This window comes from Budorcas taxicolor, chromosome 11 (genome assembly GCF_023091745.1).
Source record: "Budorcas taxicolor isolate Tak-1 chromosome 11, Takin1.1, whole genome shotgun sequence".
Taxonomy (NCBI): Eukaryota; Metazoa; Chordata; class Mammalia; order Artiodactyla; family Bovidae; genus Budorcas; species Budorcas taxicolor.
In genome coordinates, this window is record NC_068920.1 from 50,665,474 (window position 1) to 50,681,292 (window position 15,819).

The 15,819-nt window shown below is 39.5% G+C and overlaps 1 protein-coding gene across 1 annotated transcript in view; it reads right to left on the bottom strand.

Moving 5' to 3' along the window:
• Positions 1-15,819, bottom strand: part of BLTP3A (bridge-like lipid transfer protein family member 3A) — a 72,412-nt gene that overhangs the window by 45,403 nt on the left and 11,190 nt on the right. The window contains exons 2-4 of the mRNA XM_052648213.1: positions 6,395-6,557; positions 6,256-6,294; positions 5,437-5,528 (exon numbers count right to left, since the gene is read on the bottom strand). Of these exons, the coding sequence (XP_052504173.1) occupies positions 5,437-5,528; positions 6,256-6,294; positions 6,395-6,557 (294 nt within the window). The remainder of the gene's footprint in view (positions 1-5,436; positions 5,529-6,255; positions 6,295-6,394; positions 6,558-15,819) is intronic.

A 15,819-nucleotide genomic window follows, 5' to 3' on the forward strand; every position in this document is an offset into this window, starting at 1 on the left:
AACAAACAGAGATGAATAATACACTAGAAGGAATCCATAGCAGAATAACTGGGACGGAAGAATGGATAGGGCTTCCCTAATAGCTCAGTTGGTAAAGAATCCACCTTCAATGCAGGAGATCCCAGTTCGATTCCTGGGTTGGGAAGATCTGCTGGAGAAGGGACAGGCTACCCACCCCAGTATTCTTGGGCTTCCCCTTATGGCTCAGCTGGTAAAGAATCTACCCGCAAAGCAGGAGACCTGGGTTCGATCCCTGGGTTGGGAAGATCCCCTGGAGAAAGGAAAGGCTACCCACTCCAGTTTTCTGGCCTGGAGAATTCCATGGACTGTAAAGTCCATGGGGTCGCAAAGAGTTGGACACGACTGAGTGATTTTAACTTTAACTTTCAAGAATGGATAAATGACCTGGGGGACAGAATGGCAAAAGTCACTGCTACAGAACAGAATATAGAAAAAAGAATGAAAAGAAATGAAGACAGCCTAAGAGACCTCTGTGACAACAATAAACACACTAACATTTGCATTGTAGGGGTCCCAGAAGGAGAAGAGAGAAAGGACCTGAGAAAATATTTGAAGAGATAATAGCTGAAAACTTCCCTAACATGGGAAAGGAAATAGTCAACCAAGTCCAGGAAGCACAGACAGCCTCAGGCAGGGTAAACCTAAGAAGGAACACATTGGGACACATAATAATCAAACTTACAAAAATTAAAGACAGAGCTGTGCTTAGTCGCTCAGTCGTGTCCAACTCTTTGTGACCCCATGGACTGTAGCTCGTGAGGCTCCTCTAACCCAGGGGATTCTCCAGGCAGGAATACTGGAGGGGGTTGTCATGCCCTCCTCCAGGGGATCTTCCCAACCCAGGGATCGAACACTGGTCTCCCGCATTGCAGGCGGATTCTTTACATCTGAGCCACCAGGGAAGCCCTAAAAAATATTAAAAGCAACGAGGGAAAAGGAAGGGAACTCCCACCAGGGTATAAGCTGATTTCTCAACAGAAACTCTACAAGCAAGAGAATGGCATGATATATTAAAAGTGATGAAAGGGAAGAACCCAAACCAAGAATACTTTATGAAGCAAGAATCTCCTTCAGATTTGATGGAGAAATCAAAAGCTTTCCAGACAAGCAAAAGTTAAGAGAATTTAGCACCACCAAACCAGCTTTACAACAAATGCTAAAGGAACTTCTCTAGGCAGGAAACAAGAGAAAATAAACCCAAAACAATTAAGAAAATGGTAATAGGATCATATATATGGATAATTATCTTAAATGTAAATTGATTAAATGCCCTAATCAAAAGACATAGACAAGGTGAGCAGATGAAAACAGGTGGATGTATACATTTTCACTTATCACATCACTCTGCCTGACCCCCCTCAAATTGTATGTAATTATTTTATATTGTTAGGTTAATCATGTTGCCATTATGGCTTGCAATTGTAATTGTCTTTTATTTTTTGTCTGGCTATTGATTATGAAAATTGATAAACATCTTTCACTACTGTGATTACTCACAATGCCATTGTATCATGATTGGTCAACAGAAAAATAATAGAATTCTGTATCACTAAAACTACCATTTAATAGAAGATCCTGGAATACTTTTTAAAATTCATACGCACACCAGAATTATCTTGGAATTTTTTGAAAAATACAAATGTCCAGGTATTGCTTTTTTTTCCCACCGGAGTTCCAGATATGTTTCTAATGAGCAGCCACGTTTAAAAACAACTGGACTATATGAAGAACTTTTACTTTTATCTAGTTTGTTTCACTTTTTCTATTTCATATTCAGTACTCCCATTTCATTTAGTTTGTTTTCCAATTTCTTCATCTCTTTTTTTTAAATATTCTTTCTCAAGCCTTTATCAAGCATAGTAGAAAAGTTCTTATATACTTTTATATACATAATATGTATAACATATATATTTTAGAAAAACTTGTAAATTTTTGCCTAACTAAAAAATTTAAGACATTTTGATTCCACTTGTTTGACTTAGTATGAATAGAATGCTATTTTTCTCATCTAAAAAAATAGATATGCAACAAGCAACAAAGGTTACTGTGTAGCACAGGGAACTATAGTCAATATCTTATAATAACTTTTAATGGAAAATAATTTCAAAAATCATATATGTGTACATGTGTAACTGAATCACTCACAAAAAAATAATTCTACTGTTTGAAATTTAGCAATGTTTATCTTTTTGCCAGCTCTTCTAAATGTCCTATGGACATCTAATAATGAAATATGAAATATAAATTTCAAATATATTCATATAGGATATAGAAATAATATAAACTAATATAAATAGAAATCTATTATATTTAAATTATTAATGACATCATTCAAGATGTTCCTATTCTTATTTTTTATGTACTTGATAAAATATTCTCAGAAAAATGTTAACATGTCTCACTATGATTATATATTTTTTCTTTCCCTTATATTTCTTCTGATTTTTGCTTTGTTTCTTTGTTGTTAGGTGTCTAATGGTTTATGATGTCTATCTTCTATTTTCGCATTTTTAAAATTAATTTATTTTTAAGTGAAACAAAGATGAATATTTTTAATGACAAAGAAGATAAACATCATAAACCATTGGACACCTAACAACAAAGAAACAAAGCAAAAATCAGAAAAATGCAAATAGTAAATCTAAAAAGTTACTCAAAATCCTCTTTTTTCAATTTGAGAAATTCAAGATATTATTATGAATTATTTATCTTTCTTAAAAAATACTTTTTCCCTAGAACTGAAAAGGCTTTAAAGCAGTGACGACCCAATGAATACAATTCTGCCCATACTATTGTCTCTAACTAAATATTCATAACATTTCTCACTAAAATGAATCAGGTTCCTTGGAGAAATATCTGATTCCAGGTCTGAGGTAAGGATAAAAGAGAAGAGAATAAGAGAAGCCTGATTTGTTCTGTAGAAAAACAGAAAGATTACTAGGATCTTGTCCAAAGGACACAGGTGATATTGAAAGGCCCTCACTGGCCACAGATGGGGACAGATGACCATCAGAAAGAATCATGACTGGAATGGTGTTGCGCAAAGGCATTGTGTACTTGACAGTACACAACAAATACATCTTATAAGGAAACATAGACATAGGATGTAAAAAATGTAAAAGCACATAAAAAATGAACAATGAATGTAAAATAGTAAATCAACCAGGAAACGTTAAACAGTTTGTTAAAAAGTTAAATCCTCACCTACCATTCCATCCAACTATTCCGTTCCTAGGCATTTAGCCAAGAGAGAGAAAAGCACACGACCTCACAGCAACTTGTATATGAGTTTTTATAGCAGCATTATTTGCAATAGCCAAAAACTGGAAATAAAATGAACATTAACAAGTGAATAGATAACAAGTTGTGATCTACTTACACATGGAATATTACTCAATAATTAAAAGAATGAACTGGGCTTCCCTGGTGGCTCAGTGGTAAGGAATCTGCCTGCCAGTGCAGGAGACAAGGGTTTGATCCCCTATCCGGGAAGATCCCACATGCCGCAGAGCACAGCAATAAAGCCCCAGCACGGCCATATATACTAAATAAATAAACTAAATAGAATTAATAAAAGGAATGAACTATCAACAAACTCAACAGCATGGATAAATCTCAAAATAATTATACTGAATAAAAGAAGCCACTAAAAACTAGTACATACTTCATGATTTCACTTAGAAAACATTATAGAAAATGCAAACCAATCTATACTGACAGAAAGTCATTGCCTGGGGATGGAAGGGGAAAGGGCAGGGAGATCAACAATAGGTTTGAGGGAATGGATATGTTATTATCTTGACTATGCTGATGGTTGCATGTACACATACATACATCCAAACCTACCAAATTGTAGACTTTATATATGTACAGTCTATTCTCCCTCAATTACACCTTAATAACGATGTAAAACATAAATGGATTTGAAATGATAAACTGCCTTCACTCTTCCCCACCCAAAAGAAATCTCTTCAGAGATTATTGGGGTGTCAACTCATAAATCTTAAATTTGCTAAATAAAGGTAAAGAATTCAGTATTTATCCTGATATTCCTGTACAAACTGTATTTCAAAGTAATCAAATATTAACAGTTAGTGAAAGAAAGTTGTCTGTAAAGTTTTCTCTACAGAAAATCACAACCAATAAATGCAACAGGAAAAAAGAGCTATAAAATTTCTATTTTCCATCTTATACTGAAATAATAGATCTACAGACAACTATCATCAATGGTTCCTAAACCACGAGGTGAGAGGTAGATAAGGAACTTTTCACAATTGACAAGTCAGGCCAACATCATCTGAATCCACTGGTTAACCTTAACCAAAGGAATATTATGCACCTCCCATTATTTACAGTCGGAAATACATGGTACCATTCATGAAGTATTCTTACCAAGAAAGAGAACAAATGAATCAAATCAAGTTTTTAACTACCAAATTAAACATCTTAAATAATACCTCGAGGATCCAATCAGCCAAAACACAAAATATGGGAAATTCTTTAGCAGAAATAATCCAGTTTCTACAAAGAATAAATTACATATAAAAAAGTGTGGGATTGGGGATTGTTTAAAATTACAGAGCTTTATTTTTTAAGGTTTTTCCTCTTTTTTAAAAAAATGCTCTGTTTGGGTTTTTTTGGCTGTGCTGGGTCTCTGCTGCTGCGCGTGGACTTGCTCTAGCTGCAGTGAGCAGGAGCTACTCTCCAGTCGCACTGCACAGGCTTCTCATTGCTGTGGCTCCTATTATTGCACAGCAAGGGCTCCAGGCTCATGGGCTTAAGGAGTCTTGGTGCACAGGCTAAGTTGCCCCGTGTCATGTGAAATCTTCCTGGACCAGGGATCAAACCTGTGTCCACTGCATTGGCAGGTAGATTCTTAACCACCAGACCACCAGGGAAACCCTTAAAGAGCTTTAAAAAGCAATATTCCCAAATATAAGGTATGGAGCTCTTTGCAGCCAAACTGAACTGTCAAAAAAAATATTTTAGAGACAACTCAGGAAAATTAAATATGAAATAAGTGTTAGATGATATTAAGGAATCCCTATGAATTCTATTAATTGTGATAACAGTATTGTGGAGTCTTTTTCTTCCTTCTCAATCTTTGTTAATGACACATAATACAGAAGTATTTACAGATGGAATCCTATGGTATCTGGGATTTGCTTTCAAGTATTACAGAGTGCATACACACACACTCACAAAGCGGCAGAAGAAAGGTAGAAAAAGAACAGTAAATTGTTGATAATTGTGAAAGTTAGATCTTGGGTGGATGGGGGCTCATTACACTATTCTCTCATTATACTATTTAGTGTATGTCTGAAAATTTCCATAATGAAAAGTTTCTAATTTTTAATTAAAAGGTGATCTGGATCCATCGATACATTGGAAATAATAGGACCCAAAGCAACTAACCTCTGTCCTGAAGCGAGGGCAATGGGAGACTGTCCATTGGGTGGCCGAGGCTCCTCACAGGTCTTCATCTCCACCTCTACCTTATCCAGACACTGAAATAAAAGCCATGGAGACCTAAGCATCTGCACGAAGCCCCACACAGCACAGGCTGTCTTATCCGTCTCTGAGCTCCAGCACCCAGCTGAGTGCTGTGTCCACGGTGGACCAACAATAAATGTTATTCAAATGAACGAACAGACAAAGTAAAATACAAAGAGAGGCCTCATCTTCCCCCTTCCATTTCTATTAACAGCAGAACTCCATGACAAGCATGGGATTAGCTCACAGAAATGAAAACATAAGTCCAAGTTATAGAGATATTACTATTCCTGGGGATTCCAGTCCTTGGGAGATTATATATATATATATATTATATATTATATATATATAATATATATATGTATCAGTTCCCCAAGGGCTTTTAGCTGAGAATCACCCAATAGTCAACATGAATAAATTTCTAATAATTCCTCCAACAGAAATCCAAAGGAAATGTAAAGATAGAAGCTGGACAGCAAAACTTGTTATAAAAAATAAAATTCAAAGCAAAACCAACTCAGGACTTGTGTCTCAGAGCTACTTGCTCTACTGCACAGCAGTTCTAGAAAAAACACAGACAACAGTCACCCCATCTCACATAGGAGCTCACAAGCCAGATGGAAGCACCCACACTCCCAGAAGGGACAGCCTATCAAACTCCTCCCCATCTTCTCTCAGCTCCTTTAAAACCTTACCCCCACCTCCCCCATTTGATTACTTGCAATCAAGAAAGGCCATTACCAAGCAAATTGGGTGTGTCTTCAACTTTGTCCACTGGATCTGAAAGAGGAAAGCAAAGACTCAGGGCTATGGGAGGTACCCCTCATGAGGGCAGGCCTGCTGGCCAAAGAGAGCAGCAGCCTTCTGACCGCATTCTCACCCGGATCGAGGCCCTGTTGCAGTAGACCCGAGTGATGGCTAGCCAGGTGGGGAGCTCCAGCACATTCTGTAGAACCTCTTCATCCAGCTCCAGATTGGTCAGCTGACCCTCCCCTTTCAGGGTGCTCAAATTGATTTTGTCCGGGGAAAGATTTTTAGTGAACCTGAAAAGAGTGATGGTAAGCAGCTATTATTTCCATGGAAATCTGCAAATGAGCATTATAACCAAATAACACGTCTCGATATGGAGAAATGAGAAAGTTAAAGAACAAATGTGGACTAACAACCACACTATCTCTAGACAGTGAACTCAAGAACCTACGATAACAATTCTGGAGAGACTGTTATAGCCTTTGATATAATTCCCATACAAAACCAGAACAACCAGATAGCAGCTTAACAGCTCATGGTTTAGTTGATAAGTTGTGTCTGACTCTTCTTGCGACCCCATGGACTGCAGCCTGCCAGGCTCCTCTGTCCATAGAACTTCCCAGGCTAGAATACTGGAGTGGGTTGCCATTTCCTTCTCCAGGGGATCTTCCTAACCCAGGGATCAAACCTGGACCTCCGTGATTGCAGGCATTCTTTACCAACTGAGCCACCAGGGAAGCCCTTGAATAACATTAAAAACAAAACTATAAGATAAAGCATCCTCATAAACCCCCATATACAAGCAGGAGGGGAAAAACATTAACAGCCATAAGACATGAGTGCTATAAGTAGTTGTGCAGATCATCAAAGAGGAAGACAACAGGGTACCAGAGGAATCACAGAACAGAAGGACCCCAGGATGACCACGTACTCACCGAAGAGCAATGTGGACCAATTTGAGAAAAGCAATGGAAGCTGGAGGGGTTTGGGCAAAAGGCCCAAATGAGCCGAAGCAATCTAACCCTATAAACTCATGGAATTCACCAAGGCTCCTTCCTAAGATGGGTCCCCACACTGAGAAAAACTTCTGGGAGAGGAATCCAAACTAAGCAAGACAGAAATGAAGAAAACAGTCCAAATAAAAGTTGGGCAGGGGGTCAGTGGGTTGGGGGGTAACAGACCAGGAGGTATCAGAAAGCAAGCCATTATATTTTTAAACTCTATTTGAAACAACAGAAGAGGGAATTCTATGAGGTTAGGATATAAAACAGTAACAGATTACTTACTGGCTTGTTAAGTAGGGTAAAGCAAAACTCCAGATCCTTACATATACCTTTACTGATGTGAAAAAAGAACACAACCATTTAGGGCCTTGCCAAAGGGACTGAACCTGAATGTCATCACACCACTGGGTCCTGTTGCTCATTTGCAGGAAATACAAAGGAAAACTGCTGAACTGTACCCTAAGTGTGCAATCAGCAGAATCCAGGCCATGGGAAACTCTACACGTCAAGGGGCCTGCTGCTGCTGCTAAGTCGTTTCAGCAGTGTCTGACTCTGTGCGACCCCATGGACTGCAGCTTACCAGGCTCCTCCGTCCATGGGATTTTCCAGGCAAGAGCACTGGAGTGGGGTGCCATCACCTCCTCCGTCAAGGGGCCTGGACATAAACAATTCACACAGGCCTGTCCTCTCACTGTCTCACACCACATCCCTTCACATCCTGCCGATGACACCAACTGTATTGCCTATCCTGTTTCTGATGCCAAATGTCTTGCTGTTCACACTGTTCGCTGAACCCAGGGCACGCAAGGCACAAGCTAAGAGGCTGGAAGAAGACTCAAGGAGCTGTAGGAACTGCAGGCACGTTTATTCTCTCCTGACTGGCATGGCAGCCATAATGCAGCCTCTCTCCTGGCTGACGCAGCAGCAGTAGCAGCAGCCACAACATAACCATAACGTAGCCATAACATAACTTCATATAATGTTTAACTATGATGCCGCTCCAATGTAGAAGCAATGCAGCGGCAGCCAGGGCTTTCCTGGCGAGGCTCATACAGGCTACCGCATCAAGTAGCCCGTGACCAAGCGAGTACCTCGTGACCTGCATGTGCAGCGCCGTAAGTGGCCTCAGATGTTACACAGCCCTGCGGAGTCACTGTTTGCAGCACATGGGGTGAGAGGCGTGAGAGCGTGGGGCCAGAGAGCCTGACCAGCGCCATCCTGTTAATTGCCCCACACACGCTGTCTCCAGCCCTCGCGCCTATGCTCTCGCCACCCACCCCTCTTCCTGGAGCACCTTCACCATGATTTGCCATTGAAGACTCAACTCTGACTTCTCACTGAGACCTTCTTTCCTTAACTGCTTCAAAGTTAAACTTGACGCTAAACTCCTACCTTCTACATCCCTGGAATCTGTAACACACATTTAGGTCATCATCAGAGAGGGTCTTGGGTGTTCTCTCATTTTCCCATATGTAACCACTGCTATGCAGTTACGTGTTAAGCCCTGTGAGGTCAGGGCTGAGTGTTAGCCACCCCTCCTGATAACATGGTTACCTGACAGAAGACCAGGGTTCCTGGATACCTTGTAGCCAACTGCCCTGCTGACTGACTGCTCCCAGCTCCCTTCTCTCATCTGTTGGCTGGATCAACCTCAGGCCAGGCCCTCCCAGCATAAGCCCTGTATGACCAACTGTCTGACGAATCCCACCTGTGTAAGTTCTCACTGCTGTTGCCTCTCACACTCTTTTCTAGCCAATAATGAATTCCACTTCTCCCTCCATCTGTAACTATACTTAGCCCTTGCACATATTAGATGCTAATAGTTGAATTTATAGAGTTATATGTTGTATACCAACTTTTTTTCCCACACACATCCTTTCCGTTCTATTAAGCAGTGTTTCAGCATTTTTAGTTTCCCTTGAACCCTAAAATCATGACTGGCAAGAGTTTTATCTCTACACTTTTGTTTCATGGTGACTAACATGGTACTATGTAAAAGGGCTCTGTAACAGTTTTTTAAATGATAGTAAAAAAAATTAGAAGTTTAAAAACACACAGTACTGTATGATATTAAGAGACACATAGAAATGCACTCGCATGACAACAACAAATTCTGGAAAGTGCTTGCCTGGGACATGGGGAGGGGTCCACAGGAAGTGTCGCCTGTACGGTCAGCGCTTATTTCTCAAGTTGGGCGGTAACTGCATGGCTCCTCACTATATTACTGTTTATACCTTTCTGTATGGCAAATATTTTACAATAAATCTACCTAAGATTTCTAGCAGTGACCTACTGTATATATATACTGTTGGGAGAGCTACTCCTCCATGGGTCTCTCACATTCCTGCATGTCTTGTTGGGTAAGAAAAACACAAAACCCATGACCCTGCCCACTCCTCACCCAAGCCCCTTCTCAGGGTTGTGTTAGGAGAGAGCAGCTTTGAGGGATGATGCGATGTTCCTCTCCAGTACAAAGGACGGGCTTGCTTACTATGTACTACGAAAGCAATGTATTCCCCAAACTCAGGGCCCCACTGCCATAGCGCACGCACAGGCATCCAGCTGGGCCCATTCATACCACTCCCGTGGCACCTGCGGGGCACAAGGGGAGCCAGCGCAAGCCTACGTTTACACTGCTTGCAGGGCCGTGACCAATAAAGTCTGGCCCAGAAGTCTTGTGCTCGGCCAGCAACCACGGACGCGGTGGGCTATTAGCATCTAAACAGGGGGAAATAAAATCCTAGCCCTTTACACACACTTTTACTGACTTTAATTCGTAAAAAAAAAATTTAATCAACAGTTACTAAGTATGAATCTATATTATTCTCTGAACTAAAAAAATAAGTTTTCTATTATGACTCCTGTTCTCTGAAAACTAACTTGCCACAGAGGGAAAGAGAATTCCTCTTCTCCTATAAAGCACGGCCACCTACGAGGAAACAGGGCTGGGTGTGAAAGAGAAAAAGAGAACAATTCAAAGTACTTTCACTACGTAAAGCAACTGAAAGTAAAGGAAGACACAGCACAACCCCCCCCCCCCCCAGGAACCAAGAGGAAACAGTCTTGAAAGATGGAAAGAAAAGCAGAAAACAGAACTCAACATTATTTACATAGAATCGCTAGGTACCAGGTGGCTTTCTTTTTCAAGCCCCTTTTGTATTTAAATAAGATATTACAATTATTTCCTTCCAGCACCCTTCCTTTACTCTTAAGTATTCAGCGAAGCCACCTCAGCTTAAAATGGGGGTGGGGCACCCTTCAGAAGAAGCTAATTCTTGAAGACATAAAATTAATTTTGAGGGCTGTATGTCTCCTCTCTCCTCTGCACAGACTCTGATAAGACCCCACCTCCCCACCTCAGCTAAGAATCATGGTAGGAGCGAGACAGGGTAAGGATCCTTTTAATATACAGGAGCTGGGAGGAAAGGCTAAGAATCACGAAGATAAGCTAATTTTGCATCTGATAAAAAGCTATTTTCAAGAAAAGTGACAGAAACTTTTTCAACTATGTTTCTCTCTGAAAAGAGGAACATACTTCAAATAAAACGAAACAAACACAGACAAGAACAAGTTATACTGCTTACTAGCACTGACATTCTCAGAGTGCCCATACTGAGCAGGTACCATGTATCTATGCAAAACCTAATCTTCTTTGTGTGCTCAGCTGCTCAGTCATGTTTGACTCTTTGTGACTCCCTGACTGTAGCCGGCTAGGCTCCTGTGTCCATGGAATTTCCCAGGCAAGAATACTGGAGTGGGTTGCCATTTCCTACTGCCGAGGCTCTTCCCGAGCCAGGGATCAAACCCATGTCTCCGGTGTTTCTGCATTGGTAAGCAGATTCTTTACCACCAAAACACCTGGGAAGCTCAACCTTATCTACAGCTCTGTAAAAAATAAACATAATTTTTCATTTTTTCAAGCCTTAAAACATTTTTTTAAGTACATTTTACTTTGTACCAAGCACTCTGAAAAGGAACATTATCTCAATTAGTCTTCCCAATACCCCATATGAAATATGCATCATTATCCCCATTTTAAAGAAAAAGAACATGAGGTTCAGATATAAAGTCATTTGCCCAAGGTGAACAGGGCAGGAAGAGGCAGAGCATGAACCCAGCTCTGCTCACTGGACTTTCTTCTACTAACATCTTTGCTTAGTAATATATTCCTTCAAAACACATCTGGCACAGAATAAATTTATAAGCTATCTCAGAAATGGTAAGAAGACATCCTTTCCCTTTTTACAAACTACCATGGCTGTTTAGCTGCTTAACCTGTATAAGAAGAAAAAAATTTTTTTGTGGGGGGAGAAGGGGATAAAGTTACAGTGTACCTCCATCAAAGACCTTTCTGCACTTCACCCACTCAATCAGATTAATAAAACCTTTCTTGAGTATGCCCAGAGCTAAGTCACCAGCATTCTAGCAGTAACGCCCAGTCTCTACCAAGGCACCGACAAGGGACCACAGAGGTTACTGTGCTATCAGCTCTGTGATCAAACATGCAAGTAAGTCAGTAATCATCAAAAACTGAACAAACAAAACGACCCAGAGTTCTTTAATTATGCTCTAAGGACTGCTGACAGTACAGGCAGGTTTGCTGGACCACCAGGGGCTGTTCTCCCGTAATAGTGATAATGATATACATTTGTTTCATTTTTTATCAATTAACTTTTAGGAGACAACAAAAAAACAGATATTACCTAACTGCTTCTCAAAAATGCAGTAGGAATTTCTCAACTGATTTTGCCTGTATTTTATCATAATAACAAAGAATAGCTAAAAAGATGATCCATGGGTCCAGTCATTGTCAGGGAGGTTTGTGGAGGTCTGCTCAACCAAGGAAACCACTGACCTGAGATCTAATCTCAAACTATCCAACAATCTCTGGCACAAATTTCATTCAGTATTGTGCTCCTTATCCACAATGATATCGCTGAGTCCAAAGGTGGCTGAAAAGGCTAATGGAAGCCTGCTATTTATTGCACTTCAAGAATGTGGGAAAACATTTTCTGGCCATCTGTTACTGTTACAAAGCATAGAGGCTAAGATGAAATCAAGATGGAAAAACAGACTTGGATCAAGTTTCATTTCTCCCAGAGCACTGCAATTTGCTGAAGAGACAGCAGACAAAGGATCCCAGACATCTCTATGAAAATGGACCACAAGGTTGGGAAGTGACAATTCTTAGATTTGGAGAGTCGCAGAATTTCATAGCTAGAAAGGCATCTTAAATACTCTCTTAGTCCAAGCCTATAATTTGCAAGTGGAAAAAAAAAAAACCCTGCAGTATCTATTTAAAATGTACTGTTTTTAAGTTTATTCACATAGATGCAAAACCATAACCTTAATCAAGTTTAGAACATTTTCACTACCCCCAAGGAAAAACAAAAACAAAAACAAACGCTGCAGCTATCATTCCTAATCTCCCCTTGCCTCCCAAAGCTGGACAACTGTCATTCTATTTTCTGTCTCTATAAATTTGCCTATTCTGGACACTTAATATAAAGGGAATCGTAAAATATGTGGTCTCTGTGACTAGCTTCTTTCACTCCGTGTATTGCTTTCAAAGTTCATCCATGTTGTAACATGAATCAGCACTTTGTCCTTTTTTTTTTAATATAGCCAAGAATATTCCATTGTATGAATATATCACATTTTGTTTCTCCATTATCAGTTGATAGACATGTGGGTTATTTCCACTTATGGAATACTATGAATAATGCTACTATGAAATGCAAGTACAAGTTTTTGTGTGGACTTAACAACTTTATTTCTTTTATATATATACTTAGGAGAATTGCTGGTTCAAATGGTAACTGTTTTACTTTTTAAGTAACTGCTACATTGTTTTTCAAAGTGGCTTTTCAATTCTGCAATCCCACCAGCAGTATTTGAGAGTTCTAACTTCCCCACATCCTCATCATCACTTGTCATCTTCTTTTTGTTATCGCCATCCTAGTAGCCATTGTGGTTCTGATTTCCACTTCCCTGATGGTCTCATGATGTTGAATATCTTTCTGTGTGTATGTGGCCATTGGCGTATCTTAAAGAAATATCTATTCAGACACTTTGCCCATTTTGAACTTGGTTACTTGTTCTTTTATTTAGTTGTCAGCCATTATTTCTTCAAAGAAAACTTGTCTTGTTTTAGTTATCTACTACAGCATAATAAACCACTCAGTGTTATAAAACAGAAAGCATTTTATTAAGTTCACATATTCTGCACACTAGAAATCTATTCATGAAATAACTGGGATTGCTTTTCTCTGATTCACGCATCAGAAAAACCAGGGAGCTCCTGGACTCCAAGTACCTATATTTTAACATTGTTCCATAGTCACCAAAGCTCTGTTTTTGTTTTTCAATCTTTTCTGTTCTTCAGAATAGATAATTTCTATTCCTCTATTTTCAAGTTCACTGACCATTTCTTTAGCCATCTCCAACCTGCTGCTGAGAATCAACTTTTCATTTTGGATACTGTACTTTTAAGTTCTAGATTTTATATTTTTGTTTATATATATATGTATATATATAATCCATTTCTCTGGGGAGAGTCTCCATTTGGTCATTTATTACTACCAAGTTTGCTTTAAAGTCCTTATGTGGAGATCTCAACATCTGAGTCATCTTGGGATAATTTCTATTGACTGCCATTCTCTGGACAATGAGTCACAGAGCCATTCAGTTAGTATCGGATACTAGACATTATGGAGATTCTGGATTCTGGCAATTTCCCTCCGAAGAATTTTGTTTTGTTGGGCAATCAACTCGGGCTAGATTCATACACCAAACTCTGTCCTTTCTGTAGTGGATGAAGCTGAATTTCAGCTCAATTGTTTCAGCCTTCAACCATCGCCTTTTCCAAGCTCCATGGAGTCTCCCCCCATGCATGTCAAGGATTAAAGCAGATTTTAGGGCTTCTCCTTCTTTGTTCCCTTCTTTCTAAGATGCATCCTTTCATTTTCCTGTCTCTCTTATAGCCCTGAATTCCACCCTCTGACTCCCCAAGTAAGACTGTATGACTGAAGACTTTTGCTTGAGTGGGTGCTAACCATCACCCATCACAGTGTCCTCAGGCAAAAAAGCTATAGAAATGAGAATCTTACCTAGTATGATCCATATCTTTCAAGTTTCCTGTCAGTTTCTGCCTCATTTTATCACTCTTCAAGGTCTTCGAGTAGTTGCTTTTTATATACTACCTTGAGTTCATAATTGTTACAAGAGGGAGGCTTTGGTCGATATAAGATACTCCTATATTGTTAGAAGTAGCTTTTCTGCTAGCTCTCATTATGTTTTCCGCAAGAGGCAACCATGATGTGAGTCACCAAAAATATATATGACTGGACGTGCACAAACACACCCTCTCAGAGCAGGGCAGTAAAGAGCAATAGATAAGTTATCTTCTTGGTCTGCTGGTGAAGTGCTTGTCGTAAAATTGTAAAGCAATATAAAAAATGTACAAGGAAAAAATAACAGTTTCCACTATACAGAAGTAATTATATATGTATATAGACAGAAGCTGGGCTTTCTTAGAGACTAAACAACAATAGATAGTAGTTATATATGCAGACAGACAATTACTATATATATATATATATATATATCCTACTAAAATTGCTTCTTTTTCCAGTGAATGCCTTGGGCATTTTATAATGTCAGATTCTTTTAATGTTTTTTTTTAATAATTAGAGAGTAAATCTATAAACAATACCTCTGTATAGATACACTACAATTTATTTAATAAAATCCCTACTGATTTATATTCATTTCATTAAATAGCCTTTTTCACTTGTGTGATTCCTTCTGTAGGATGAATTCATAGACGTGAAACTGCAGAGTCTACATTCTGACAGATATTGCCAAATGTCCTATCACAGACATGATACTGATTCATACTCTCAACAATTATAACCAATAGTTCAAATCTCCCCATACCAAGGGTAGCTTGGTCATTTGAAGCACTCCTATTTACCCTAATCCCCATCCCAGAATTTTGGACATTCTAGAGAGGCTCTCCTTCCTTAATTCCTAACAACAGTCCTGATGAACATTCTAATTCCCTCCTCTAAGCCTGAAGCCTTGCTAGTCTTGTTTAGCTGAAACACTAATAACTGGATCTGGTTTGATCCACTTTTCGTCTAGAGTTGAATATTTGTAAATTGGCCTACTGGGGCTTCCCTAGTGTCTCAGACCGTAAGGAATCTGCCGGCAATTCAGAAAACCTGGGTTCGACTCCTGGGTTGGGAAGACACCCTGGAGAAGGGAATGGTAACCCCCTTCAGTATTCTTGCCTGGAGAATCCCATGGAGAGACGCGTCTAGTGGGCTTCAGTCCATGGGGTCGCAAGAGTCGGATCTGACTGAGTGACTAACACAACAACAAACTGGCCCACTAGCAAAGTAAGACACGTTACCTATCAATTCCTCATCTAACTGCATGTTAACATATTTGACCACCACCTAGAATACGGCTACAATTTCTTATTCATCATCTTTTCTACATACCTTTTTTTTTTAAATGCTTTTTTAGGCCATGTTATGTGCATGCA